General features: G+C 38.3%; 5 protein-coding genes across 5 annotated transcripts; all 5 read right to left on the reverse strand.

Annotated features, from left to right (window-relative positions):
* Positions 1–982: 982 nt before the first annotated feature.
* On the reverse strand, positions 983–9,736 carry LOC125215514 (cysteine-tryptophan domain-containing zinc finger protein 3-like). Its single transcript, XM_048116947.2, has 13 exons — positions 9,164–9,736; positions 8,560–8,632; positions 8,348–8,469; positions 7,878–8,246; positions 6,431–7,779; positions 5,823–6,277; positions 3,975–5,701; positions 3,745–3,896; positions 3,294–3,454; positions 2,747–2,907; positions 1,921–2,579; positions 1,529–1,836; positions 983–1,231 (listed from the first exon to the last, which is right to left on the reverse strand). The coding sequence occupies exons 1-11, from the start codon at positions 9,311–9,313 to the stop codon at positions 2,388–2,390; spliced, it is 4,911 nt and encodes a 1,636-aa protein (XP_047972904.2). The 5' UTR covers positions 9,314–9,736; the 3' UTR covers positions 983–1,231; positions 1,529–1,836; positions 1,921–2,387.
* A 3,887-nt stretch (positions 9,737–13,623) lies between these two features.
* LOC125211087 (transcription termination factor MTERF8, chloroplastic-like) lies at positions 13,624–14,786 on the reverse strand. The gene has a single exon (XM_048110777.2). The coding sequence runs from the start codon at positions 14,784–14,786 to the stop codon at positions 13,671–13,673; it is 1,116 nt and encodes a 371-aa protein (XP_047966734.2). The 3' UTR covers positions 13,624–13,670.
* A 213-nt stretch (positions 14,787–14,999) lies between these two features.
* LOC125211088 (transcription termination factor MTERF8, chloroplastic-like) lies at positions 15,000–16,256 on the reverse strand. Its single transcript, XM_048110778.2, has one exon. It carries the CDS (start codon positions 16,254–16,256, stop codon positions 15,096–15,098), a length of 1,161 nt encoding a protein of 386 aa, XP_047966735.1. The 3' UTR covers positions 15,000–15,095.
* LOC125211086 (uncharacterized) lies at positions 16,186–20,540 on the reverse strand. Its single transcript, XM_048110775.2, has 15 exons — positions 20,205–20,540; positions 20,041–20,113; positions 19,923–19,944; positions 19,750–19,828; positions 19,635–19,667; positions 19,357–19,505; positions 19,022–19,178; positions 18,487–18,727; positions 18,158–18,399; positions 17,823–18,086; positions 17,634–17,744; positions 17,322–17,546; positions 17,051–17,251; positions 16,705–16,881; positions 16,186–16,600 (listed from the first exon to the last, which is right to left on the reverse strand). The coding sequence occupies exons 1-15, from the start codon at positions 20,466–20,468 to the stop codon at positions 16,418–16,420; spliced, it is 2,421 nt and encodes an 806-aa protein (XP_047966732.1). The 5' UTR covers positions 20,469–20,540; the 3' UTR covers positions 16,186–16,417.
* Positions 20,541–21,217: 677 nt separating this feature from the next.
* APG3 (Peptide chain release factor 1) lies at positions 21,218–26,314 on the reverse strand. The gene is made up of 15 exons (XM_048109162.2): positions 26,113–26,314; positions 25,903–25,959; positions 25,037–25,117; positions 24,904–24,961; positions 24,717–24,820; positions 24,582–24,633; positions 24,083–24,132; positions 23,907–23,972; positions 23,669–23,833; positions 23,237–23,309; positions 22,995–23,127; positions 22,760–22,817; positions 22,082–22,129; positions 21,772–21,855; positions 21,218–21,612 (listed from the first exon to the last, which is right to left on the reverse strand). The coding sequence occupies exons 1-15, from the start codon at positions 26,254–26,256 to the stop codon at positions 21,541–21,543; spliced, it is 1,245 nt and encodes a 414-aa protein (XP_047965119.1). The 5' UTR covers positions 26,257–26,314; the 3' UTR covers positions 21,218–21,540.
* Between the last annotated feature and the right edge of the window lie 767 nt (positions 26,315–27,081).

A 27,081-nucleotide genomic window follows, 5' to 3' on the forward strand; every position in this document is an offset into this window, starting at 1 on the left:
AATCTTATAACTATCATATTTGTCTTCTTTTTCATGAAAAATCATTCTCCAAGGGGAAAATATTTGAAATGTATTATACTTTTTGGGATTAATCTTGTACTATTTTTTTATTTAGAAAATAATTTACCTTTCTATATTTTTTTCCTTTGGAATTTATAATTTACCGTTTGTGGCCATAAGACCATCTCAAAGGGTACACTAAAACCTAAAATGGGATAGGTATTTAGCTCCAATAGTACTCAAAAACCAATCTCATTTTTTGTTTTTGAGAAAAAAATACCTATCATTATGTTTACATTAAACCAAAACCTAAATGTTTTTCAAATTTTGTGAGTAAAAAGGGCATAATATAGAGAATGTTCTTTTAAGTTTGAGTCTAGTATAAATGGTTGTAGTAAAATCATATTTATGTGACATTTACACTAAAATGAGTTTGAGTTTAGCGTAAATCGTTGGAGATGCTTTAAGCTGATCATAAGCAAAAGTACATCAAAAATATATGTCTAATAAATAAAATTAATCTCTTGACTATTTAATTGAGTGTAACTAATTTTAATAGATTTCGGGCATATTGATTGTCTGTCTAACGTGAATATGTTTAGATAGCAATTTGACAATAAGATTTTAATCAATGGTAAATCAAATAACACTAAACGTGAATATGTTTAATTCAAATTCACTTACATATAATGAATTTACATATACAGAATGCGTTAAACTGAATAAATTTGAACTTTGTTTTGTTCACTATACAAAATAAATAAAATACTGTAGAACTTTAGTTTGTTCACTTGACAAAATTAATAAAATAAAACATTGGTTTATTCATGACTTTACAAAATAAAAATAAAAATAAAAATAAAATAATTGACTTTGTTTTTTAAATAGATAGAAGTGAAGAGACTTCCACAGTTGAAAGACCACCTATGAAGTTGATTTTTTTCATAAAACGAGGAAACCTTAAATAAACAGGACAAATATATATCGACTAGAATTTGCACTCTTTCAACTAAAACTCCCTCTGAATGGGGGAAGAAACTTTTTTACAAGCAGCAACCAAATACATATCAAAGAATTCACAGCAAAATGGGATATGTAAAGTTTTGCAACGGATAAAAATGTTCCGACATAGCAAAATGGGACGCTAGACTTGCCACAAAATCTTCACAAGGACCGCGACTCCCTTCCAGCATTCGTCAGAAGCTTCGAAGGCACTCATCTCACGTACCACCTGCACCATGGATCGAACAGTTACCACCAAAAAGACAGCATTTTATTTCAAAAGTAACACATCTCCGATTCCGGAAAAAGAAAAACAACCTAACTTCTACAAGCCAAGAAGAGATAGTAATTAGTGAGTCCTCGAATGATTTTGCATTTAAAATACAGGCTGGATATAAAACTGTGGGGGTCAGAAATGTGTATACAAGGCAACAATTGTTTTCTTCAACAATGAGAAAAACTAGAAGAAATATGAGAACCACAGAGATCTAATATATCTCAGTTGTGTAAGAGACTGGTTATGTACCTGTCAGCCGATGGCGGTTACACGGGTGTCCATATCCAGAGTGCTATCAAAATGAAGTGGCTCCGTAGCAACTGGGACATTTCATTAAATGTATACATATATGTAATTCCTTGAGGAGCAGCACCACGGACACACACATTTATGGCTGGGCATCACTTTCAACTCTTTTATCAGTGACAAGTATAACATACTGCCATATTACCTTCCTACTACGTTAACCTGATTCAGCAACTTATTGTACTTGGGCTAAATGAATACAAAAGATAATTCTGTAAGGGCGTGCATGGGCAGAAATTATATGGTCGGACCTGCAAATATTCAACGATATAATAGTCAGGAAAAGGATCATACATAAATCTCAAGGAGTGGTAAATGGTGAAGGGATAATTTACCCGAGGATGCAATCCGGACTCCTTAATCAGAATTTGCAGGATCTGGGAAAATCATCGGGCCAACTTTGTTATTATGAACAAAACCATCAAGCTTGAATATGAAACTCAGGGCCATCCCACTCAAGACAGCCCTGCATTGCAACTGTGAGGTATGTACCCTTACTCCAACAACTTAAAATGATCAGATAGCCCTTTGTCAACCAAGCTTAAGGCCACTTCTTCATTGATACACTTCAGTATGCAACACCTCTTTATCAGCATCATCAACCCAATTTGAAAAGAATTCAAAAAATTGGGGGACTTTATTATCATCCATAAGCATCCGATAAAGAATCAGAGAGGTATTGCAAACTCAATACTATAACTGTACAGATTTACAAGGGTGATACATTCTACTAGAACTCGTGATGCATTGCACATTATTTGGTGACGAAGAACCCAAAATTGGAATGATAATTACAAGCTGTTTAGTGGCTAATGGCATCCTTAGCAATACGCACAAGCTGCAATAAACCCTCAACGTCTTGGAAGTTGTAGTCAAGCGCGTTTTTAAGTGAACGGACACCCTCTTTGTGGGTATCTGCAAGTCTTGATGTAGCAGCTGTGAAAGCAATTCTTGATTTTCTTGAAGCTTCCATTGCAAAGGTAACATCCTGTGCCTACAGAAAGAAACAGTGTAAAACTTTAATACATGCAACAAAACAGAATGATTACTGCTGTAGCTCTCAGAATTTCAAGGAAGTCATGTCGATGAATGAAAAACTAAAAGATTGGATCCCATGAAATATATATCTGCTATAAGCGGAGTATCTAGTCATATACTTACAAAGTTCAGAACACGCAGAAGACTAGAACGATTCCGTGAAGTGATGATATGGCTTCCAGAAACTTGAGGAGAGCCCACAACTTTGGCTGAGGCAGCCTTATCTGCTGTCGCTTGGTGGTTCAAATTGTCAACATCAGAGGCAGAGGAGGAAGGAGATTCACCTGAATGGGGACAATGATAATACTTGAAATCAAAGTTGTTACACATTATTAACATACAATTTGTTATGTGGAGTCATGATAAAGCAGTCAAAGTTTTACCTTTTAGATTTCACTTTATAGCAGCTGAATTTACACCATACAATTAATAGCAAAGAGTAGTTTTTCTAGTTTAGCTATCCTCTTTGGACACAAGAAGTTCCCTATATATTTCTGATCTATCACACATTTTCGATGTGATGGTGCAACAATTTATACCCAGTGCCCTACCATAAACATTTTAAAGTTATTACTCCTGTCAGACTATTACTAGTAGCAGCAGGGGAACCAGCGGAAGATGTGATTCTGATCTAAATGAAATTATAAAGAATGCTGCATCAAAAATTTACCAGGGGCAGCAATTTGTAGAGCACTTTGCAACTCGGCCCGATCCCTGCTTGTATTGCTATGAGATGAATAAAGCACTCGCATGTAAGCAACCTCCATACATTTGTAGGCTAAAGCAGCAGCACCCATGTCTTTTGACTTTTCAAAGTCATGGGCACAAAACCTACAAAATTTTAACCATTCAACAAACAGAAATGTTGTCCGGTTGATTCATGTCCATTAATGGATTGACCACTATTAGATTAAGGAGAGAAATACATATGCAATGGACAAAATTGTGTCAGTGTAAATTAACGTCAGATTTTTTCTTTGTACATGAAGAACACAAAATAAGACAATACTAGTTATAAGTTGTAACCACTCTTTCAAAATTTGAGAGTTCCACAATGGAAGTGTGAAAGCATATTAACAGGCAGCATTGAGGATGGTTACAGATGGAGATTAATGACTTACTCGCAGAGTTTTGCGGTGCTACTATATATGTGCAATGAGTGCATCAGTTCATTATGCTTAGTGGCTTCACTACTTCCGGATTCGAGCAAAGAGGCACCATGGAGAAACTTGAGGGCAGCTTCAAAGTAAAGCCCAATACTAGTTCCAGAATTCTGCCAAACAGATTTCGGTTACGGAAAATTGAGAAATAGTGAAATAACAAAATCCAGAACACCAAAATATGCATCAACCTTAAGCCGATCAGCCATGTGTTTGAGGTCCTTCGCTTCTTTTAAAATGGTATTAGCGGCATGACTGGATGAATCCCTTCGAACGGGACTTGGAGCGTCAACATCCCGAACTTTATGAGAGTTTGGAGTTGGATGCCTCATAGGCTGACCATTTGAGTTCTCAAGTTTCTTTCTCTGATTTGAGGCCTTTTGTGCATCACCATTATCAGATGCATCAAGAGACAAACCTTTTGAACTATTTTCCTTCTGAGATACAGAAACAGGAGCAGTGTCAGTCTGTATTCTTGCTAAGGGTGGAAGTGAGTGTGACTTCCCATTCCCATGTGTTTCTGTCTGGTTGCTTTTCTTGGGTAATTTTTCATTTTCATGCTCTTGTGGGAGACCATGCTTCTTATCCTGGCTTCTGATGGCATCTTGACCATCATGTCCAAGTTTCTTTTGACTTGGTGCTTTAGAGCTCTCACTTGACATTCCTCCAACCATATCTTTCTTGGAGACAAACTTATCACCCTTTTTAGGAGTGCCAGATTTCTCATCAGACTTGTTTCTTCTACTCTTTGACTTCTCCTCATGCAAATGCGTGTGATCTGAAGCATCGTTTCTTGAATCAGAAGCCTTGATTTTAATCTTGTCTACTTCAGAACCAGAGGCGTGAGCCTTGTCTTTGGATTGTAAGGACAAACCTTTTCCAGATTTTTTTGAGTGAACTCCACCCTCAGATTGGTCATTGTTTGTTCTTGTTTCAGTATCGAATTGCTCAGAATAATGTTTTGTACTAGCATACTGATTACTTTGACATAACTGATCACTGTGAACATCATTGGCATGATTATTGGCAGTAAGAACTGTATCTATTTTATCCAATCCTGTTCGGACGTTCCCTCCATCATCACTGCCTGAAAACATACCCGGGTTGGCAGCAGCAGAATCATGAAAAACAGTCCTTTCTTCGTGGCTTTTCCGTGCTGATGAGACCTTATCAGCATTAGGAAATCTCAGAGGGGATGAGGAAACTGATTCAACTGGGGAACCTTTAACTTCCTGGCCAGTGGTTTTGGTTCTATGTGAGCCAGATACCTTGGAAGAGCTTGAATTGGCAGCAACAGAAGGACGCACAGAAGCCATGTCACTTTTTAAATAATCTGCCACTTGAGTACTGTTCACAAGCTGCCCATCATGTTGGTCCTTTATACTTTTGCTTTTCCTGTCGGACCCTATACTGGTTTTGCTTCCATTCATAGCTTTTCCTCCAGACTTGGAAAGTCTAGCCTTCTTTTCTTTTCGGTGTTCACTTTCACTCAATTCTTCTATAAAATCACCAGAGTGCAAGTAATGTTGTTCTGAATTGGAAATGGCCTCATTATGAGTCCTAGAACCATAATTGTCTTTAACTCTCCTCTTTCTAGGATCTTCGTCATCATATTTTCCAGAACAGAGCAAACCATCAGCTGCAGGTGACGGAACATGCATTTCTACATTCATACTTGATGCTATACTTTTCATGGCTTCACCACTAAAATCCTTAAGGTTATTGTACTTGTCTCGATCATTACCAGATGTATTTGACAGACTTAACGAGCGACGACCTGCTTTCGTGGAAGCACTGCCTCCATTGTCAGAATTCCAATTTTCATCATCACAATGTAACTCCTCACTCTTAATTCTTTTAGAAGCTCTAGTGCTCTCCATATCAGACTCACGCTTGCTCTTTATCTTTACACTTGTACCTATGCAAGTCCATACGAAGATAAAACTTTAGGAGGTTCGGGAAAAGAAGCCAAAGGTCGATGTAGGTATGACTCACATGTGAACTTGACCACAAAGAAGTACAAATAATAATGATAATACCTTTATCAGAAGAGCTGATTTGTGACATTTTTTCTGCTTTCGCATCACTGCACTTCTCCAATGCCATACTTCCTTGCCTCATATGCTGTCCAGAAGCATCTACAGAAGGTGAGTTATTTGCGCTGTTCAGTTTAGTTATTTTTCCCAACATATTCTTCTTCCGTGAGTTTGATGAGTTGGTGGAACCATCTATATCCACTGAATTTGCAGCCACTGCAGACCCATGTTTCTTCTTCCCACTATTTGGTGCAGTTGGGACAACAGCATCCAGGTGTTCTTGAGCCAGAGGCCTAGAATCAGCTGACGTGATCCCTATCGAAGCCATAATGACATTATTTGGCCGAATGCCTTGACCCTCGGGAGGAGGGACCGGAACTGAAGCAACGGGATGGTAAAGGGCCCTTAAAGCATTAGTGGTCTCCTCCTCTGGGATGATACAACGGTTCATCCCAGGCCTGTAAGAATTGGAAAAAGGTGAGTTTTCCACAATGAATAACCTCTAGACATAAACAGAGAGGCAGACTCGCCAACATAACAGCAATTGACCATTAAAGGCAGTAGTTGAAATTGTTTGGATCAAATACATATTCATTAGTGATAGAACTTACAGCCAGGAAAGCATCCTACAAAGCCATTTCTCGGGGAGATTTTCGGGATTAGTGCCAAGTGGAAGTAGTCGCCATTTTTTACATTTATCACATGAAACCCAATCTTCTTGGACCAGAGGAACCGATCCAGCTGGAGCTTCAGAATTCGGACCATTTTCAAGGGGAGGAGTTGGCCGAGACACAGGTGTAGCATATTTCTCTAGTGTTTTTTCAGAATTTCTGCCTGTATATTTTTCTCGGGACATGTTATTATCTTTTCTTAAATTTCTTTTTCCAGCAAATTGAGGATCTTTTAACCTTCCTGAGGACGTCATTTCCCCAGAGATCGATTCGCTGTCATCATCTTCAAATTCTACATCTCCAAAGAAGTCCTTATACCTGTCCTTTGGCTTCTCATGCTCCTTCTGGAAATCAGGTGTATCATTTTTAGATGTGAGACAATTGGTATGAGAACTCTTCCCACTTTTAGGATCCAGAGAAGACTCAACCATTGACTCATCTTTTGCTACATATGCACCTTCAGTGGCTTTATTTTGAGCTTCCTTCCGTTTCCTCTTTCCCCCAGTTGATGATTTCTCAAGAGATGGTTCCAGACAACCCTCGCTAACTGACCCTCCTTTCTGAGTGACTAATTGTTTCAAGGCACCAGGCGGTTCAGAAGCAGTAAGTGTTTTTATTCCCTTAGAGGCATTAGACCCCGACTGGTCCAAAGTGTGAGGCTTTTCTGCCTTGTATATGTCCTCCTGAGGGCAAGCTGCAACAGTAGTACTGATGCGATTTAATTCTTTAGATTCAGAAGCCTTGCCCGATGAACCAGACCTCCCACCCAACTTCTCAGCTCTGCTAGCATCTTGAGCAGGTGCCACACTCTCCAAATGTTCCTTCTCAATGCACGGGGAGAAGGCTTCTCGCTTTATCCTATCTTTTGCAGAAAAAGTTGCAGGGGGCATATCCTTCAACGGATCGGCAGCAATATGCTGAGAACTTGATAAAAGTGGAAGTTTCAGAGCATTAGAAACGAGTTCCTCATACCCATACGGATCACTATCATTTTCTTTATCCTTCTTCAGCGGAGAAACATTATTCTCCACAAAACCATTATTATTCTGATACGGTAATTCTGTGAAGTAATCATCGTCCTTTTCAGATGACACGACCTTTTTCTTTTCAGTAACTGTATGGATACCCCTGCTAGAAAGAGATCCATTCCCTAACAATCCAGACTTTTTGCTTGTTCTGTCGACTAGTTTATTTTCACTTTTTCCCCTGGACTTCCTTTTTTCTGTAAGATGGATCAGATCCTCGGATAGAGGGGATAGAAGCAGTTCTCCAGAATAAGATGTCATAATCTGCTTGAGCACCAAAAACAAGAAAATTTTAAAGATTTGTTTACAAAAGAAAAGTCGAACAAAAAGTTCTTGCAAATAAATATCAATAACAATATTACCTGAAGAATACTGGTTGGTGATGCCTCAGGCACGCCCAAAAGTTTACCACATTGTCCTTCACTAGTTGTGGGACTGTCTTCCATCGAAGAGGATGGCGAAACTACTAGACCAAGTCCACTGTAGATTTCAGCATTCTTCTGTGCTGACAAATTTTCTGAGCCAACTTTGATTCGGACCTTCAGTGTTCTCTGATCACTCACAGATTTTCTATTTGTTCCCCTTTTTAAGCGCGATTCTTCAGCATGTTTAGATTTTAAGTAGCCATTGCCTTTCAAGGAGCTTCCCACAGATAAAGATTTTCCTGAAGCAGTATGGGGCCTTATGGAAGGAGAAGCACTTGATGAAGCTAAAGAATTCTGCCTTTGATCCTAAATCAGAGAAAATCAATAATTCAACTAAACAGTCTAAACGTGATTTCAAGTTGGGCTATTCAGAGGACGTGGGGATAGAAAACCATAAGTTGAAATACCTCTGTGTGTGTCTTTCTTGGTGACTCATAGTTATGAGCCTCGGCTGGACTTTTTGTATGTGACCATGATGGACTCCGCTGATAGGTAGGTAAAAATGAACCATAGCCACCAAATTTTGCCCCTATAAAGTATTAATTAAATACTTTACATTCTAAAACCACATCTACATGACCCTAAAGTTACATAACTGGTTGTACTCTTTCTAACTTACCCAAATTCTCAGCTGAAACACCACCTTCGAAATCTTTCTGGAGGTGACCCAAAAATCTATGGACTTTTTCCTCCTATAAAAGGAACACGGAATGAGAAACATAAAGTAAAATCAAATAATAAAAGAAACAAGAATGAAAACCCAGAAAGCACGCTTCATATCACCTAATTCAACAACACACATCAGCTCGCAAAGTTGGAATGATAGCTAGCATTTAACATGTAGTCTATGTTCTTGTCGTCTTACAAGCCACCTTTATATACCAACTAAGGCTTAATTACTCCACAATATAGGTATTATCTTCTAGTTTTATACATAAGCACATACGGAATACATAATTGACCGTCAGATATTGGTAACTAGTAGCTCAAGTTCAATAGCATCATTAATCCAACTATTCCATAAACCCCAAAAAAAACGAGAGAGCTCATAAATGCATCGGTCAACAATAACCACTTCACCAATTCCAAACCACCAACACCTTACAACTAAAAGACAAGATTAAAACAACCATACTACATGATTAAGATTTAGCATAACATTACAAACTGGAGAAGCAATTCATACAGAAAATTAAATCAGGGTATTAATTGAAGATCCTCACAATGTAAGAGAGAGCAATATCAGGGTCAATGGTGGAATCTTCTCCCTCTTCTTGATAACCAAGAGCCTCCCCTTCTTCAAGCTCAGTTTCTTCCATATCTAATCCCAAACCTATCCTCTTTCTACCATCTCTACTGCCCACAGATATCATCACACGCAAATTGAAACCAAGGGAAAAAAATTACTAACAATAACAATAAAAAAACTCCCTTAAAAAGTGAACTTTTTTCCTCCACCGTTTACTTTTCAGCCGAAAATCACAAAATTGAGAACCCAGAAAAACCCTCGAATGATTTTCCCTGATCAGACTTAGACTTGGATTTCCTCACCAAACAAAGAACGAGAAGGAAAAAAACTCATTTTGCTCAGCAATATTACCAATCTACACTCGGGAGGAAAACGAAATTGACAGATTTTGAAATTATTGTGAATCTGAGAGCTCGATTGATTCACGTATCGTGGAAATTGGATCGTGTTATGCGATCTCTGGAAACTCAAAACGTTGAGCAGGGGAAAAAAGTAGAGAGAGAAAAACGTTTAGAGAGAGATGGACTCTGGTTTCAGCAGCCGCGTTTGTTTCTCTAACTATTTTGTTTTGAGTAAAAATAAATTAAATTGGAAAAAATTTAGCTTTTGGAGAAAAACACGAATATTCTAAATTCTCTTAATTCATATTTTTGGTAATTTACTGTTTCTTAATATTAACTGCAGTGAATTTCTGTTACAATCCATTTGCTGTCCCTTATCATAATCCAACGGAAAGCTGCCACGCGTTTTCAGGGCGCGTGTCACACGTGAATACATAGATTAGCTCCATTGTCATATCTTTTTCTTCAAGATAAATTTTAAATAGCTAAACATTCATCCAAATATTATGTGTTTTAGTATGATTTTTTTGCAGGATCCTGTTATCCTAATATTATAAAATGATTTGTAAATTATTCTTTTTGGAAACTATTTCGAGTATCCTATTATCCTTATTATGAAATTATTTCTAAATTACATTGTGTCATATTTTAAAGATTAATTATATTTAATGATATGAGTTATAAAGATGACACGATCTTTACAATATTTCCTTTCTAAAAATTACGAATATGGTAAGAGTATAATTTGGTATTGAAACAAATATTTCGACCAGGCCTGTAAATTTGGGTTCCCGCGGGTACCCAAACCCGGAAATTCGGGTACCCGAACCCAAAATCGCAAAAATATCATAGCCAATACCTGACCCGTATGTGAATTCGGGTACCCAAATATCCGGTGCGGGTACCCGAACCTAACTAATCGGGTATCCATAAACCCGAAATTGGTATATTTCAAATTTATTCTTTTATATAAATTATATTGTGATGAGAAAATAAATTATTAAAAATAACACAATAATACTATTTATTGACAATTACTCTAAACTTCAATTCTAATGCTTTAGCTTTCTCTAGATTATGATTCTATGACTATATATAATAGACATTAGACAAATAGACACTACTTAATTTTAAAATAAAGAAATTTTTGGCATAAATCTACATGTGATTAAATAAATTTACCCTAGATTTACCCTACGGGCCATAAGCCCTATACTATATAAACCATAGGCCCTATACTATAAAAAAGTATTTATCACAAATACATGATTAATCGGGTTTAATCGGTATTAGTCGGGTACCCTAAACCCAAAAAATCCTAACATTAACTACCCAAACCCATAATTTCGGATTTCGGGTACCCAAAATCCGTCGGATATTGGGTCGGGATCGGGTATATCCGAAACCCGCGGACTAAATTTACAGGCCTAATTTCGACCTTCAAAGTCCAGCATGTTTAGTGAAATTTCATGAAATTATGTGGGGGAAAACATAAAATATACAAATTAAATTTGTTTATATTTATTATTTAAATATACTCATATTGTAGTCGTTTGATAACCGAATCAAACAGAGCATATTGAAGTCCATATTAGTATTTCAAGTTTGAATTCAATACTTGGGAGTTAACTGTATATATATTCTGATTCGAGATTAGGATTGAGATACTAATAATTTTTATATGTGTCCGTTGGGTTGATTGAAATGCGGACATAAATTAAAAAATGCATATAATTACCTAAAAATAATGCACCTGTTATCATCCTTAAGAAATGTGAAATAATATTGTTCAAGATATATAATGCTGTAAAATGTAAATTAACAAAATCAGTAAATAAGTATTATTGATTTAATAAAATTATTACTATACTGTATATTTATTTTGTTCAAATATCCATGAGTCCATGACATGGTATTCTTTTTAAATCTTTTCATATAAACATGTTTTCTTTTTAAATTTTTTCATATAAACATGTTTTTTAGAGAGGTATTCATGTGAGTGACATCAATGACGTAAATTATTCCAAGGAATGAAAATTCTGTGCATATTATCTGGTACGTACTCTTCACATATTCTTATGGAAAGGGAATAATTCTAAAATCTTTGTCAAAGTCAAAAAGATTGCAAACCGTTAATGTAAAAAACGTCTTCCAAAAAATTTGGTAGCATCACATAAGTACTTTTTTGGCATATTATATTTATTCAATTGTACTCAAGATAAATATGTGCAAGTTATTTACCCTTTCTAAAAATTTTAAGAGCATATATATGTTTAGATAATTAGAAATAATTATACTATCCCCAAATGTGTCCCAAGCGAGGCAGTTCAATGAGGGGTGAATTAATGTTCCTATTAAATAGTGATCAATGATTTGCGTGCGATGTTGCAAATCTCTATTATTTGGCAATAACACCGCATTAAGGCACCAGAAATATTTTCTTATTCAATAGTATTAAATTTGAAGTCCTTGCATTTGATTAATTTACACCTACGCATAGAAGAAATACTATGCCATAATTCATAAAAACATAAAAAAATATAGTAAGATGCTATCATTCATTTGGTAATGCATTTATAACAACTTCAATCTTAATTATTGTTCTCGTTCAAATTAATGACTAAAAATTTAGTAGTCAATCCTCATCAAGGTGTCAATCCTATTTGGTATGCCCCACTAATAGAGATTTGACAAGTGGAAAATACATATAGTCATGTTTTCAACTAGATATATAAACAATGGAAACATTAAATTATATGGAAAGTTTCTTTAGATTCCATGTATAATAAATAAATACACTACATATGAAAGAGATATTCATTATTCTATTTATTTAAATAATTAATCATCATCACAATTATTGTCAAGTCATTGTATACGTAATAGTGTATTTATTATACATGGAATTTAAAGAAACTTTCCATATAATTTAATGTTTCCATTGTTTATATATCTTGTTGGAAACATGATTATATGTATTTTCCACTTGTCAAATCTCTATTAGTAGGGCATACCAAATAGGATTGACATCTTGTTGAGGATTAACCACTAAATTTTTACTCCAAATTAATAGCTAATGTTTTGGGTGGGCAGAAAACATTAATGAAAACAACAGGAGTACGTTTTATTGTTTTCCAGTGAAATGCCATATAATTTTATTCTTTCTTGTAAGTTACTCGTACTACATGATTATTAGCTATATTTATTTCAGTGTGCATATGAAAACGGAGCCTTTGGAGGGGGAAAAACAGATTTTAATCCTAAATTACTTGGAAATTTTTAAATCTAACTCAATTTTTTAATCTATCTGTCCTCTAAAAATAGGTATTATGAAAAAGATGAAAATAAAAAGTTATTTAAGTATCGTTGATGCTCATCTTATAAGAGAAAAAACTTGCTAAAAATGAAAGTGAACTAATTTTACGAGACAGACCAAAACGGAAATATATAAGATTATTGTTTGAGAACGAAAGGAGAACTATTTTTAGACGTGTCTTGTATGCTAGCTCCGTAAAACAGCAAATACAATGTGGCGCTGTTCGTTCTTTCTAATGTCAACTTCACTTGGCTCATCTCCTGAACTACACTTGCGCTCCTCCTTTCCCCTTCCATCGCGCGCATTGTATATGGCACAGAGAATTCGTAATGCTCTCAAACCATACGAGTTGTGCGTTCAGGGTGTCAACATGCCGTACCTCATTGCACTTTGTAGAAGTCTCCTGCCAAAATGACAACAATTTTTTGTTGATCCCCATCTGTAGCATCAACATACTCACTGAAGGTGCAAATGGTTTCCCCCAGGGAGTACGCAGCTCGGACATTGGCCTTGGCCTTGGCCTTCTCCATTTTTCATTGAAGATGTTGATGGCATCGACAAACCGAGACAAGGAGAACCTAGTTTTGCTGCGAGTGTGTGCACGCACGCGCAGCCAAATGGCCTTAGGCATGGCTCGGGCCACCTGGCTTCTTCCTCCCTCACGAGCAGCAGTCGTGGATGGTCTTAAGCAAGCAACCAGAATTGGGTGTATTCTTTACATAAAATTGTTGAATGATGTCAAAAAGTTTAAAGTTATCAAACTGCAAACTGTAAGGCTATTCAAAACTGAGTATTTCAAATTAAAACAACCAAGTTTAAATTCACTAAATCTGGACATAAACATTGCCGCCATAGACATGAAGCAGTTGAGGAATACGTTCTTGATTCTCAACAATATACCTCTTAACAAACTTCTCCTCAGACATGATCAACAAATATATGAAACTGGTCGATTTCTTCAACAACTCCTTCCTCTCCAGCATCCTACTCACAACCAACCGCGGCCGCATCCTCTTCTCCACGCTGTAACCCAGAAGCACCGGGCACCGAGCAACATCCCCCGCCTCGAATCCAGCTTCACCAACAAGAAACTCCATGCTTCCCTTGATCTTCTTCTCCGACAAACTCATGCAAAGCGGATGCTTCAGAAACGCACCCATAACCTCAGACTCAGACCAGCCACACCTCCTGTAAACACCCATCTTCCGCTGCAGAGTCGACTCAGACATATTCGCAAACACCTGGACTGCAAGAACGAATACCACTTTCGACGCATCGAATCCCATCTCCGCAGCGCGATCGACGAGCGCGGCGAAGGCTTCTCCGCCGAGCATCAGCAGCGACGGCTGGTTGTTGAGCAGCAGCGCGACCGAAGACTCCGGCGCTCCCCGCTCCCTCAAGACCGCGATGTTGCGAGACATCGCGCCGCAGCAGCCGTGGACGAAGGCCCTGGGTGATCTGGCGAACACATTGACGACCTTTTTATCGGATCGGAGGAGTTTTTTCAAGTAATTGTAGGTTGGGATGAGGGATTTTTCGAGACTGCGCTGTAGAATCATGGGATAGGCAGATAGCTTCTCGGCGGAGACGGCGGCGGGAACGCCGATGGAGCGGAGGAATTGGAGTTTGGGGAAAAGGGTTTGGTCGGGGCGACATTGGAGCACGAGGGGCCATTTGGTTACGAGTTTGGAGATTTGGGTGTTTGTGAAGCCGAATTGGGAGAGGAGGTCCAGCACTGCATCGGGGTTGTGTCGCGATTTGATGCGCAGTTTGTTGGAGACGGAGACGGCGTCGTTTAAGGATAGCCCGCATGAGTTGGTGAGGTAGGAAATAGTGAATGTTGGGTCGCTGGCCGGTGATTTGCCGGAGGAGGGGAGCCCAAAGATACCATCTTTTCTGGGCGCGCTCAGTGTTCTCCTACACAAAATTGCACCAAACATAAGTCTGGTAGTAGTAGTATTAATTTTATCAAAAGAGTGCTATATATAAAAAGGAAAATTTTACTCAAATTATATCTTATGATAAACAAAAATGACGTTATTGCGAATAAATTCAAACTGCGGTCTCTTAACACACTCGACATTAAAAAAAGCAAAAGGTTGAGGTTGGATTGAAGTTGTTGTTGATGTATTCTTCTATTGTTAGACTGAAAAAATAGAAAGATCATAACACTTCAGACTAATCTAATCAGCCATTTCCTCATCATCGTCACTCAACTTTCAAAATCAAACTCATTTCGATATCACGACTCATTCTGGTGGGCTGATCGTGCCTCGATAGATATCCAACAGCTCCGGAAATTCCTCCTCGTGATCGAAGATGCATTGCTTCAAGAAATTCGCCTCCGGCATATGAAACAAGCTGGTGATGCTCCTCGATTCATTCATCAACCCTCTTGCTTTGAGAATCCTCACAACAATCCACCTCGGCCTCATTCTTCTGTCGCAGCTGTAATCAAGAACCGAGGGGCATTGGGCGATTTCACTAGGCTTCAATCTCAATTCATTCACGAGAAAATCCATGTTGGCTCTGATCTTTTTCTGGGACAGTTTCATACAAAGGGGATGCCTCAAAAATGCAGCATTCAGGTCAGATTCGGACCAGCCACACCTTCTGTAAACCTCCATTTTATGCTTCAGAGTCGACTCAGACATTCTACCGAACACTTGGAGGGCGCGGACGAACACAACTTTCGACGCCGGAAATCCCAATTCAGCAGCACGATCAACACAAGCGCTGAATTTATCCTTTCTCAGTATCATCATGGATGGCTTGCTCACCATCAACGAAGCGATTGAGGATTCAGGCACCCCTCTCCCTCTCAAAATCGCGATGTTGGAAGGCACCCTTTCCGGCCAGCCGTGTGTGAACGCCATAGGACTGCTGAGAAACACAGCGACGATGTTTTTATCGGATGGAACGATGCCTTTCAAGTAATTATACCACGGGGTGAAGTAGTTTTCGAAGCTGCGCCGCAGTAAAAAGGGATACTCGGAGAGCTTCTGCGCCAGGGCGGCGGGAGGAACGCCGATTGAGCGGAAGAATTCGAGCTTGGGCGATAGGGTTTTGTCGGCGCAGGATTGAAGAACGCCCGGCCATTTGGTGAGGAGCTTAGAGATTTGAGCATCTGTGAAGCCGTAGGTTTTGAGTAATTGCAGAACTGCATCGGAAGTGTGGCGCGATTTGATGCGCAATTTGTTGGAGACGGAGAAGGCGTCATTCAAGGAGAGTCCACATGAATTTGTGAGATAAGTGATGGTGAATGTGGCGTCGCCGGTGCTGAAATCAGAAGGTAATTTCCGAGAGGAGAAATGCGCGAGAAACTGTGGGGCGACGGAATTGGCCGGAACCCTAATCAAACTGCGTTGAATAATTGCATACATTCTGTTCCCAAATAATTTATGGTGCATTTTGTTTCTCACCACAGATTGTACCACTTATCATTTTTTATAAGTTATACATGACACCTCTTTAATGCAATCTATACAAACAAGATGATGTAATGTGGGAGAGAACAAAAAGAGCTGCATCTTATTTCAACAAAGACCTTCACTTATTGCTGCATACATATTTAGTCCAGCAGAGAAATCAGCAAACTTGGGTCGTGCACCGGAGGACTGCACGTAAAATTCTGGCAGACGAGCGCGACCACCTTGTCTGCTGCAGAGTTGCTCTTGCCCATACCAGCAATCTTCTCATTGTTTTCCTCCCAGAAGCCTATTTCCTCCGCATCTCTAGTGTCTATATGAATCACCTGTGCAGCACCATTTTAATCTCATGGATCTGCATCCAATCTTACACAAAAATCGTCTCTCGCGAAAAAAACTAAACGAATCAAACTGCTATTTGCTACTTTACCGTTTTATTGGGATTATATGATGAGTGCGCAGCAGCTAACATTTTGTCGAATTCTTCAGAAGCCTTGTCTCCGACTATGACCACTTGCTTTCTCGAAGGGGCACCGAGCAGATCTGCACCGCAGCACATGAGAGGCATGGCCATTGCTGTTTCTCTCAACCTCTTCTCAAACACAGCCTGCAAGATATATGAATATATACATACATACAGAGAGAATTCAAGAAGTAAGAGACAGAGAGATGGTTGTAGAGAAAAGCAAGATATTAGATATATGAATCTATACATACATAGAGAGATAATTAAGAAGTAAGAGAAGATGGTTGTAGAGAAAAGCAAAAGCTCATACCAACAGAACTTGTGCATTTCGCCTATAACGATCAGAAGCTGGAGCTACCAGAGACGCCAGTCTCACTAAATTGATTACTGCAACGGAGTTCCCCGATGGTTCTGCACCATCATGGTCCTCTTTCACTCGGAGGAGGACTGAGGGATCCTCCCCGGGAGTATTGAAATATCCTCCGCCCTCCTCATCAAGAAACAGCTTGTCCTAGAAAAATGACAGGGTTCGCATGAGATCAGAGACAACCGGTTAGCTTGCAAGTACCACACCACTTTACCTGCGTTTGCTGAAGTTCAATAGCCCAAGCTAGCCAATTTGTTGAACCCCCGAATTCATATATATCTATCAGAGCAGATATCAGAAAGGCATAATCATCTAAAAATCCAGGTGCCTTGGACGGACCATTTCGAAAACTATGTTGCAGTCTTCTCGTCTGCTCGTCATAAAGATTCCTCCGGATAAAAGCTGCTGCCTTCTCAGCAACTTCCATATACACCCTCGGCTGTGCTCACCACGATAAATCAGGGAAATATAAAATCAACACAGGAGATTCATCACAAAGCATGGTTGAATTTGCAGTCCCACTTACATTAGTTCCAACAATAGGAAAGTGGTATTGTGTTCCTTCTGGTTCGTCCTTTAGGATTTTTGATGCTCTAGCAAATGCAGAAATTGCCAGTCCGTTCCACGACACGATGACCTAAGAAATCCAAGACAATGGACATCGTCTTAGCCATTGTAAGATGCTTATGGTTTATTTGAGTAAAAGATGTACAACCTTATTGTCCAAAGATGGCTTGGGGCGTTTCGACCGGACGTCATAAAGCTTATTTCGACATGTACCCAAGATCTTTAGGTACTCCTCCAGTGGCTTGCCAGATTTTGATGCCATCTCAGAAGTACTGTTTCGCTCTATAAGCACGTTCTTGCCCTTGAACTCATCGTGAGGGTCACTCATTCTTGATAGATCGCAATTGCCAGACGATTTAATGTAGTAGTGCTCTTTAAAGAGGGGGGCATGCTCTCCAAGTATGTCGTCAATCTGTCCATAAAACAAAAGAAACAACAATGAACAAGCTTATACAAAACAAATGAATGGCGGAGAATTCGTACCTCTTGGCTGGTCCAGACATAGAAGGCACCTTCCTTCTTCCTCGAGGCACCTTCAAATTCGGCACTATCTGCATCCTCAGCAGAAAATATCTCCCCACTGGGGCCAATCATCTCTCTTCGCAAGTAATCAAGAATGTCCCTTGACGTGCTTGAATAGAACACATCTTTCGTTAGCGAGAAAACATCTAGGTACGCGTTAACAAGTTGCCCTTGATCATAGAGCATCTTCTCAAAATGAGGTACTGCAATGAGACAAAAGACACTCATCAAATAACCAGAAACCCATCAGCGTCAAATTAGAATTATATGCATTTCCTTAACAAACTGACCGTGCCAGCATTCATCAACACTATATCTGTGAAAACCACCTCCAACGTGATCGTGGATACCACCCCTTGCCATGCTCTGCAGGGTCAGTGCCACCATACTCAGGTCATGCTTTGCTTCACCCTGCATTTGGTTATCCTTTAACTTCTTTTTATGATAAAGCATTAGCTGGATTTCAACAGGTCTTGGGAATTTCGGAGCAGAGCCAAATCCACCAAACTTGGAATCATAACTATCCGCAAGCTGTGTGACAGAATATGCAAAATTAGGTACAAGTCCAACTCTTACCAAGAACTGATGAAGAATACAACATAGAAGCAACATTAGTCCAATTCTTTGTTGGCCAATAATCCATTAATGTAGCCGGAAAAACAAAGATATTGCTTTACTTTCTTGGTTAACGAAAGAAAGAAATAAGTTAAGGAAGACACCATATTAAAATAAAAAACAGAGATGAAAAAAGTTTGCATTCAATTTCTCAAACAATGAAAAGAAGTTTAAGCTCAAAATAATAGTTATGGCCCCCAAAAATTCTACCTGTTCAGCACATTTCTGGACTGCCCTCTCTGGAAGCCCGTCGGGAAGCTTTTCTGATTTCGCAACTGCAGCTAATGCTTCTGAGAGCTGTTCCATTGCAAATACCCCACTTTTGACCAAGATTTCCTTCTTAGTGTCCCATGCCTCTTTAACCTTCCTATTAGATAATATATTTCCTCAGGCTAAAGAATCATATGAAAAGATAAGGGTTCTGGCGGACAAAGAATAGATACTTCTAGTCATTAAAATAAGTAAATAAAAAAACGGGCATCAGGTAAATTTCGATGAGACAAGTCTACAGCAGCCTAGACTTAATTGCATCATAAATATGTTACCTAAGTATACTTTTGAAACCGGGCCTTCCATACTTATCGTCCGGGGGGAAATACGTGCCACCCATTAAAGGCTTTAGGTCAGGTGAAAGGAAGACGCTTAACGGCCAACCACCACCACCATACAACGCTTGTACATACGTCATATATACCTGATGTTCCACACGCAGAACACCCCATTTTCATATGAATTCTCTCTCACACACACACACTAGTGAAGTCCATGACAAAGTGATCCGAATGGAAGAAACCATAAAGAAACTAAGCAATAGAAATTATACCTTATCAACATCTGGCCTTTCCTCGCGATCCACCTGACAAACATACATCTCTAGTCAATAAAAAAATTCGCACAGATGAGAAGTCTCATAACTCCTAAGAAGTTTTGAAACAAACCTTGATACTGACAAACCAATCATTAAGCAATTTGGCCACCTCTTCATCCTCAAATGATTCAACTTCCATGACATGGCACCTAAAATTTTTAAAGATCACAACATAGCCTTACAGATAGTTGTTGCACTTGCAGCTCAATGCTAAAAATCAAGAATTGATCCAAAAATACATACCAATGGCAAGTGCTGTAACCAACTTCAAATGCAAGCCAACAACAAAGCAAAACAAGCAACACGTTATTCTATTGATTCCCACAAGAAAACTATAACTAGGCTGCAAATTAGGCCATACTTGACAAGAAGATAGGGATGTCTCTTTTACGAGCTTCTGCAAACGCCTCCTCACCCCATGGATACCAATCAACCTATTTACCCAATAAATTTCTACGAATCAACCTTAAATCGTAGCACTGTAAAAAAAATCATTAATTTCCCAAAATTCTGAGGAGAAATTACGGGATTATGGGCATGCTGAAGAAGGTAAGGACTGTGCTCCTCTGCAAGCCGATTAGTGTGCTTTTGGGGATTCGGCGACGCCGTTTGAGGGGACCCGCCGTCCGCCATGGCTGGAACTCTAGAGAAGTTGATGGGCCGGCAAGAAACTACAGATAACGGCCAAGAAAAGGGAAAAGATTGCGAATTATTGAGTTTTTGGGCCGAATTATAGGTGGGTTTGTAATGAAAAACGAAGCGGCTTGGATAGAGAAGTCTCTTGAGCATATTAATGAAGAATCGAAAATGGAGAGAATTTAAAATGTTCAGAAAGAAAATTGGGGCATAGAGTGGTGAATGGTGATGAAGCTGAAGCTGCTACGTGGCAAAATAACGGAGTTGAAGTAGTTAGTTACTTACTCATTGCTCCCTCCCTTCCATAATAATAGAAGTGTTTCTTTTCGACAAGAGATTAAGAAAAATTATGGGAGAGTAAAGTGAAAAATGAAATGAAAAGGATAGAGAGATAAAGAGAGAATAAAGTATAAAAGAGTAAAGTAAGTGTGGAAAAATACGTTGATTTTTACTAAAAATATAAATAACTCTATTACTATAGAACGTACCAAAATGACTCTATTACTATGGAACGGAAGAAGTACAATTTACAGAATGACTCTATTACTATGGAACGGAAGAAGTACAATTTACAGTGTAAGTATTCATCCCTTCATCAGTAATTAAAAACGTTAAACATTGCTACTTTTCCTTTTCTTTATTTTTTATTGATATGTGTGTTATGTTTCTTTTCTTCTTTTTATGATATTCCGTGTATTTGCAATTGGGAACAATTGACCACAAATTTGTACCGGATGGCAGGTGGCATTACCCCTTTTTTTTAATCCAAAATTTGCATTTTATGAATTCCCAAGTCCCAACAGTTATTCTAACCGTTTTTTATTATTATTTTTAATTCTAATTTTCATTAATAAAAATACCTAACTTCACTCACACTACGTCTGCACAACAATGGCATAATATATGGAGTACTTAACTTGTTTTTGCATGTAATCTATAACAAAAATATTTGAGTTGTTAGGTTGATACAGAATATTTGCCAGTCATGAGAAGCACTTATTCAGTTACAATTTTTCATTCAAGCACTTAACCAACCATAACATTTTTAAAAAAAAGATGGTGTAATTAACAAAACTACAAACATATGGATCTGTATTGCAAGAGAATCGTGGCTATAAGGGCAAATGCTCATGTGAAGGGATTCTCCAACTGGTATGTGCTTAGAAGTACCTCCACAACTGCACCTTAAAGCACGTCGAGGTTGAGATCTGAAGCAACACGCCGATCATGTAGCCATGGCACTCGCAGACAAGGCAAGTTCCTCGAGTAATTCCTTCTGCTCCATCGTAGCACAAGACTGCAAATAAAACCATTAGCATGGAGGAACCTCTGCTCATTAAGATCAGCCATAATTTTCTCAAAGCACACAAGTTATGGCAAGGAATAAAAATAGTGGATAAAACGAATTGGATCAGAGAATACGAGAAACAAGAGAAAGCATGCGCTAATCACACACCTGAACTGCTGTCTCAATGTCCCCATCGAGAAATGAAGTGAGCTCAAAGTTCATTTTTAGTCTGTGATCCGTAACTCTATTGTCCTGCGATTCAAGGAGTACAATGAATTAACTTAGCACCCAACAACCTTTAAAGACGTATCCACCACTTCAGAAGATTTGAGCATTGCTGGAAATTAAATTCACATCAATAGAGCATTAAGTAAAGAGGAGAGTCATTTGTAGAGTTTCTTGGTTTTGTTTATAGATACCTAACGTTTACTAAGAAACTGAGCAATTCAAACCTAAGGTAGCAAAATGCTGGGAATACCTTATAGTTGTATGTTCTAATCTTTTCTGATCGAGCACCAGTACCCACCTGCCATATTTTCGACATTAGTCTTATTAGGGGTTCATAGGCAGAGAAATGAATGCATACCTATTGCAGTTATAACGATGCATGACTGGAATGCTAAGCCTTGTGGGCATGCATGCATACAGGACAACGTAATATACGTTACTTCAGCAATTATACACGAGGGTGGAGATGCTATTAGATTGTATGCCAGCTCACTTTACCCACTGAAGACCTCTACAAAGCAAATTATAACAGGACATAAAAGCTCGCAGGAATGACTAGCAGAAAAAGGGTAACTTTTTTATTTAATGATTAGGAATTCTCGTGTACAAGTCGCATAATGCTGTTGGACCTGCAGAAGCATTTTACCAGTAAAGCCTACACTATTGAATGAAGAATCATCATAAGGGAAAAAAGAGATTTTTCTGGTTTTATAAAGGGGGTATCGGGAAGTTGATATTCAAATAAATTACTCCAGTGTCTTTCCAAAAATAAAAAATAAAAAATCATTGAACTAGTTTAGTGTTGTGTTCTGCCTCTGCTTCTATAGAGAATGATTTCAGAAAAAGATGCATGAAGTTTGGATGGAAATGAAGATTATTTCAAACTTTCTTCTTCTGCAAGTGTATCTAAGAATGCATGCAAATAAACCTGCATCTTTCGCTGGCTGCTCAACTTCTGTTGTTGTTCTCTTACTTTCATCTCATACCTGGCACAATGTGACACAGTAAGAGGCGTCAGATCCGTCATACAGCCAATCTAGTTTTTACAAGCGTATATTTCACATTTAATTTAGACAGTTGATTCACAAGACCAGAACATCAATCTAGATGGAATCACAACAAAATAGGAGGTATAACATGACTACGGTGCATTGCAGTCTTACAATTTTGCTCGCAAAAGTTGCATTGCTCGATTCTTATTTTTTAGTTGTGATCTTTCTTCTGTACAAAAAATCCTTATTCCTGTTGGTTTGTGATAAAGGTCGGCAGCAGTTTCCACCTTGTTAACATTTTGCCCTGCATTAGAGAAACATGCATCAGACCAGACGGAGATGAAAAGATGACTCATTGAAAGAAAAACTAACTGTGATAAATAGTTTATCACAATGACTGGAAGGAAGCATACCTCCAGCACCACCAGATCTTGCTGTTGTAAGCTCAATATCCTTTGGGTCAATTTCCACATCGACTTCATCAGCCTGACCCCCAAGCATTGGAAGGAAGAATGAGATCAACACAGATAGAATACATTGATCAAAATCAGCAAACATGGCAATAGCTTCAAACTATTCAAATTTTGATCATGCATTTGCATCAGACAGCACACACTCAGCTACTGCTTCAGATACTAAATTAACAATAAGTGGTTAATCACAAAAATATTGGCCGAATGGTAATATGGTGAAAAGATTAAAACAATTTGAAATATTAATGTACCATTAGTCCACTACCAAGTAAACCGAATTCAATCAGTTTATATTGATCATATGAGTATGCAACTCTATCGAAGTGCCGTGGCAGAATGACCCGGCCACTTTACATAAAAAATAAAGGTTACCTCTGGCATGATAGCAACAGTTGCTGTAGATGTATGTACTCGACCTTGGGTTTCTGTTCTGGGGACACGTTGAACTCGATGAACACCTGACTCATACTTCAGTTTGCTATAAACACGTTTCCCTTTTATCTCCATTACATACGTCTTATATCCACCATATTCAGCCTTGACATAAGAAGATAATTAAGCTATCTGCAAGATAAGATTAGATGTCTACAGGCATGCACACATGCGATACCTCGGAGCTGGAGACAGCCGAAAATTTCCAAGAGTTGCGTTCACTATACTTCTCATACATGCGTACCTATCATCGATTGAGAGGTAAAATAATCAAATATAATTCATACATTCACGCTAATGGAAAATCCAGAGGAAACATCGGCATCACAAAGAACAAGTGAAACATGTACCTACAAGATCACCAGCCCAAAGTCCAGCCTCATCTCCGCCAGTACCAGCTCTCACTGTATATAAGAACATCAAACACCTGAGTAACTCATATCAAAGCAACCTATTGCAAGAAAGATGATACGAAAACCCCACTGAAGGGTATCACAAAATGTCAAAACATGATCTTGCCAGGAAAGCTTCAGAAAACCATAAGAAAGATATAAGACAGCTCAGAACTGCTAAATTATATTTCATCCACTAAATATGATCACTAAAATGAACAGAAACCTTCTCATGCAAAATGCTTTGGATAAGAAAAGACAAAATATACATACTCCATTTATTCAGAAGAAGCATTCATGACAGGGCTTTACTAACTGTAAGATTGCATGAATTTAATGCATGATGCTGAACTAATACTTATGCGCTTAAAGTGAGAACATAACCTTACTTTCAGTTAACATGTTGATTGTAGTTCGTAATCTTTCTACCTATTGACATAGAGTGGAATGACATAACTAACCTTCAAGCAATATATTTCTTGCATCAAGAGGATCTGATGGGAGTAGTAAGAGCTGTATGACATAGCAAAGACATTTCAAATGATGAAGTGGGGAAAAATTTAACAAACAGCCAGCTAGCAAAAAGAACAGATAACCTTTAGCCTCTCTTCAAGCTCTTTAATCTGATTGGCTAAACTTGCAATTTCTGAATTTATCATCTCAACCATGTCCTCATCATTACCTGCCTCTTTTACCAAAGCTGATTTTAAAGTTAAGAGTTAGTCCCCAAATAGATGGGCAAACTAAAGCTGAAGGAGATCTCGAATATAAAATGGTGTAAACCTTTTGCTTCCTCTAGCTGCTTTTGACAATCCTTGAAGTTTTTAAATGTGTCAACAACCTACCAGTGCAAAGAAATCTGCTTTAATGTGATAAATACATAATAATTAATATAGTGAAAAGCTCTATTTTGTACCTCGTCAAGCTCCGCCATAGATTGAGCTAATTTCTGATACTCACTTGGATTTGAGGCTACATCCGGATCAGCTAGCCTAACCTAACTTTCGTTTGCACGTGAGTCAAAAACTTCAATCAAAATTTGGAAGTAGTTTTCAAATAATAGGAAAAAGAGTGCCAAGTAGATTATCTGGAAATAAATGGATCTGACAGTATAAACTAAGGACAGAGTAGGTGTAGGTCACGTAAAGATGAAACTTAATAGGCATAGCATAAATAAACGATTAAACGTTCACATGCGAGCATCTAAATCACATGGTGATCCACAAAGATTATGCCTCTTGGTTCTAGATGTAAACTTTAGTTATGCCACAAAAAGAAATAGAAGCATACAATTTTCGTTGCCACAAATGCGAATAATACGAATGATACACTAGGTATTTCTTCTAACACATCAAATTAATACGAAACTACAGTTAGGGCCCAATGAATTTTGAGTTGGAGCTAGAGATGATTATAACACAATGAGACCTCAGCTAAGGATGCCAAGAGTCCATATCCCCTAGCTAAAAGCATTCAATTAAAAGTTATCTCCACAATAACTTTCACAATCAGTAGTCCTGAGAAAATTAACATTATCAATAATGAATTTCCTTGATGTTACCATTATATAACAATCACTGCTTCAAAGCACCGTACATGATATTAAAGAGTCACTGCACTGGATCTAATCAACTACTAACATGTATTTTCTTAACTACGTTAATTCTCCATCCAGTGGAAAAAAAGAAGGCATCGAAACCCTAACATCAAAATCGAAAGCACAAAAGCCGGTATAAAGCTCAAACGCATTCGCCAAAAAAAAGATAAAGACCAAAATCGAACCGATAATTCCTTCCACGTCTTTTCAGCGGACTCTAATTTAGTTATTAAGTACGGTTCCTGCATTTCCAACAAAACGCACTACATCAGCAAGCAGCAGCAATCTCAGACACAAATTACATAAAACATGAAACCGCCTTCCCCTCAGTTAAATGCTATCTTCCTCACACTAACTAAGCTATCGCTAGATTGTACAGACTAGTAAGTAATTACCGCCGTGCACACTAGTCTTCCAGAGCGACAACGTCGCGTCGGAGGGTGCACGAAGAGGTCACGCCGCGGAACGAGACTGCCAGGTGGAAAATGCGCGGTGGCGGAGGAGAATCGAGCGGCGAAGCTTGCCGTCAAACTGGTCATCGTGGTTACGGCTGAGTTTTGGGATAAATGGATAAAACAATCTTCACAATATTTGCTAGAATGAATCGTGGCGCGATTTTTTAATTAAGCAGCGGAATTTTGAATCCGGGTATGATATTTTTGCCTGAGAGCGGGTCGGGTTAATATTACACTATGAAATTTAAACTATAATTGATAATTGATGTAGTGTGGAATGTGAAAGAAAAAGAAAAAATAAGTTGTACTAACTCTCAAATTTTAATTATAAAATAAAAAAATTAATTTAATCATAGTATTTCATAATGAATACTAAATTAAAATAAAAAAATAATATAGAATAAAATGTGAGATTCATAAAAACTTAATGAAAAACTAGTGGGTCATTACCTCTAATAATTAAGAAAATGAATACCCTAGGGAGGTGAGGGGAGGAATAGCTTCTCGTCATATTGCAGCAGGTACACTGGGCATATTAGCGGGTCTATTCCATCTTAGCGTTCGACCGCCACAACGTCTATACATAGGATTACGTATGGGAAATATTGAAACTGTACTCTCCAGTAGTATCGCAACTGTCTTTTTTGCAGCTTTTGTAGTTGCTGAACCATCCTTCCGTCTTATAATAAGAGTTATATTTTATCATTTTTGTCCATCTCATATTAAGAGTCATATTTCACTTTTATCATAAATGATAAGTAGGTCTCACATTCTACCAATTTATTTCATTCATATTTTATTGTAAAATTAACGTATAAAAGTGGGATCACATTCTACTCCCTTCGTCCGTGAAATGTTATCCAGTTTTGTCGTTTTAGTCCGTCCGTGAAATGTTGTCTACTTTGTTTT

Source organism: Salvia hispanica, chromosome 3 (assembly GCF_029641045.1).
Source record: "Salvia hispanica isolate PSC_SH4W2 chromosome 3, Shi_PSC_v1, whole genome shotgun sequence".
NCBI lineage: Eukaryota > Viridiplantae > Streptophyta > Magnoliopsida > Lamiales > Lamiaceae > Salvia > Salvia hispanica.

Excerpts from the sequence above, each read along its gene's own strand:
- APG3 (XM_048109162.2), bottom strand. The coding sequence starts at position 26,256 with ATGACCAGTTTGACGGCAAGCTTCGCCGCTCGATTCTCCTCCGCCACC. Across the intron at positions 25,118-25,902 it reads AGACGTGGAAGGAATTATCG|GTTAGGCTAGCTGATCCGGA; the intron begins GTTCGATTTTGG and ends AACGAAAGTTAG. Across the intron at positions 21,856-22,081 it reads TTAGAACATACAACTATAAG|GACAATAGAGTTACGGATCA; the intron begins GTATTCCCAGCA and ends CTTGAATCGCAG.
- LOC125211086 (XM_048110775.2), bottom strand. The coding sequence starts at position 20,468 with ATGCTCAAGAGACTTCTCTATCCAAGCCGCTTCGTTTTTCATTACAAA. Across the intron at positions 19,179-19,356 it reads GGTTTCAAAAGTATACTTAG|GAAGGTTAAAGAGGCATGGG; the intron begins GTAACATATTTA and ends ATTATCTAATAG. Across the intron at positions 16,882-17,050 it reads GAAATGCACAAGTTCTGTTG|GCTGTGTTTGAGAAGAGGTT; the intron begins GTATGAGCTTTT and ends TATATCTTGCAG.
- LOC125211088 (XM_048110778.2), bottom strand. The coding sequence starts at position 16,256 with ATGCACCATAAATTATTTGGGAACAGAATGTATGCAATTATTCAACGC.
- LOC125211087 (XM_048110777.2), bottom strand. The coding sequence starts at position 14,786 with ATGTTTGGTGCAATTTTGTGTAGGAGAACACTGAGCGCGCCCAGAAAA.
- LOC125215514 (XM_048116947.2), bottom strand. The coding sequence starts at position 9,313 with ATGATATCTGTGGGCAGTAGAGATGGTAGAAAGAGGATAGGTTTGGGA. Across the intron at positions 6,278-6,430 it reads TGTAGGATGCTTTCCTGGCT|GCCTGGGATGAACCGTTGTA; the intron begins GTAAGTTCTATC and ends CAATTCTTACAG. Across the intron at positions 2,580-2,746 it reads TTCTGCGTGTTCTGAACTTT|GCACAGGATGTTACCTTTGC; the intron begins GTAAGTATATGA and ends TTCTTTCTGTAG.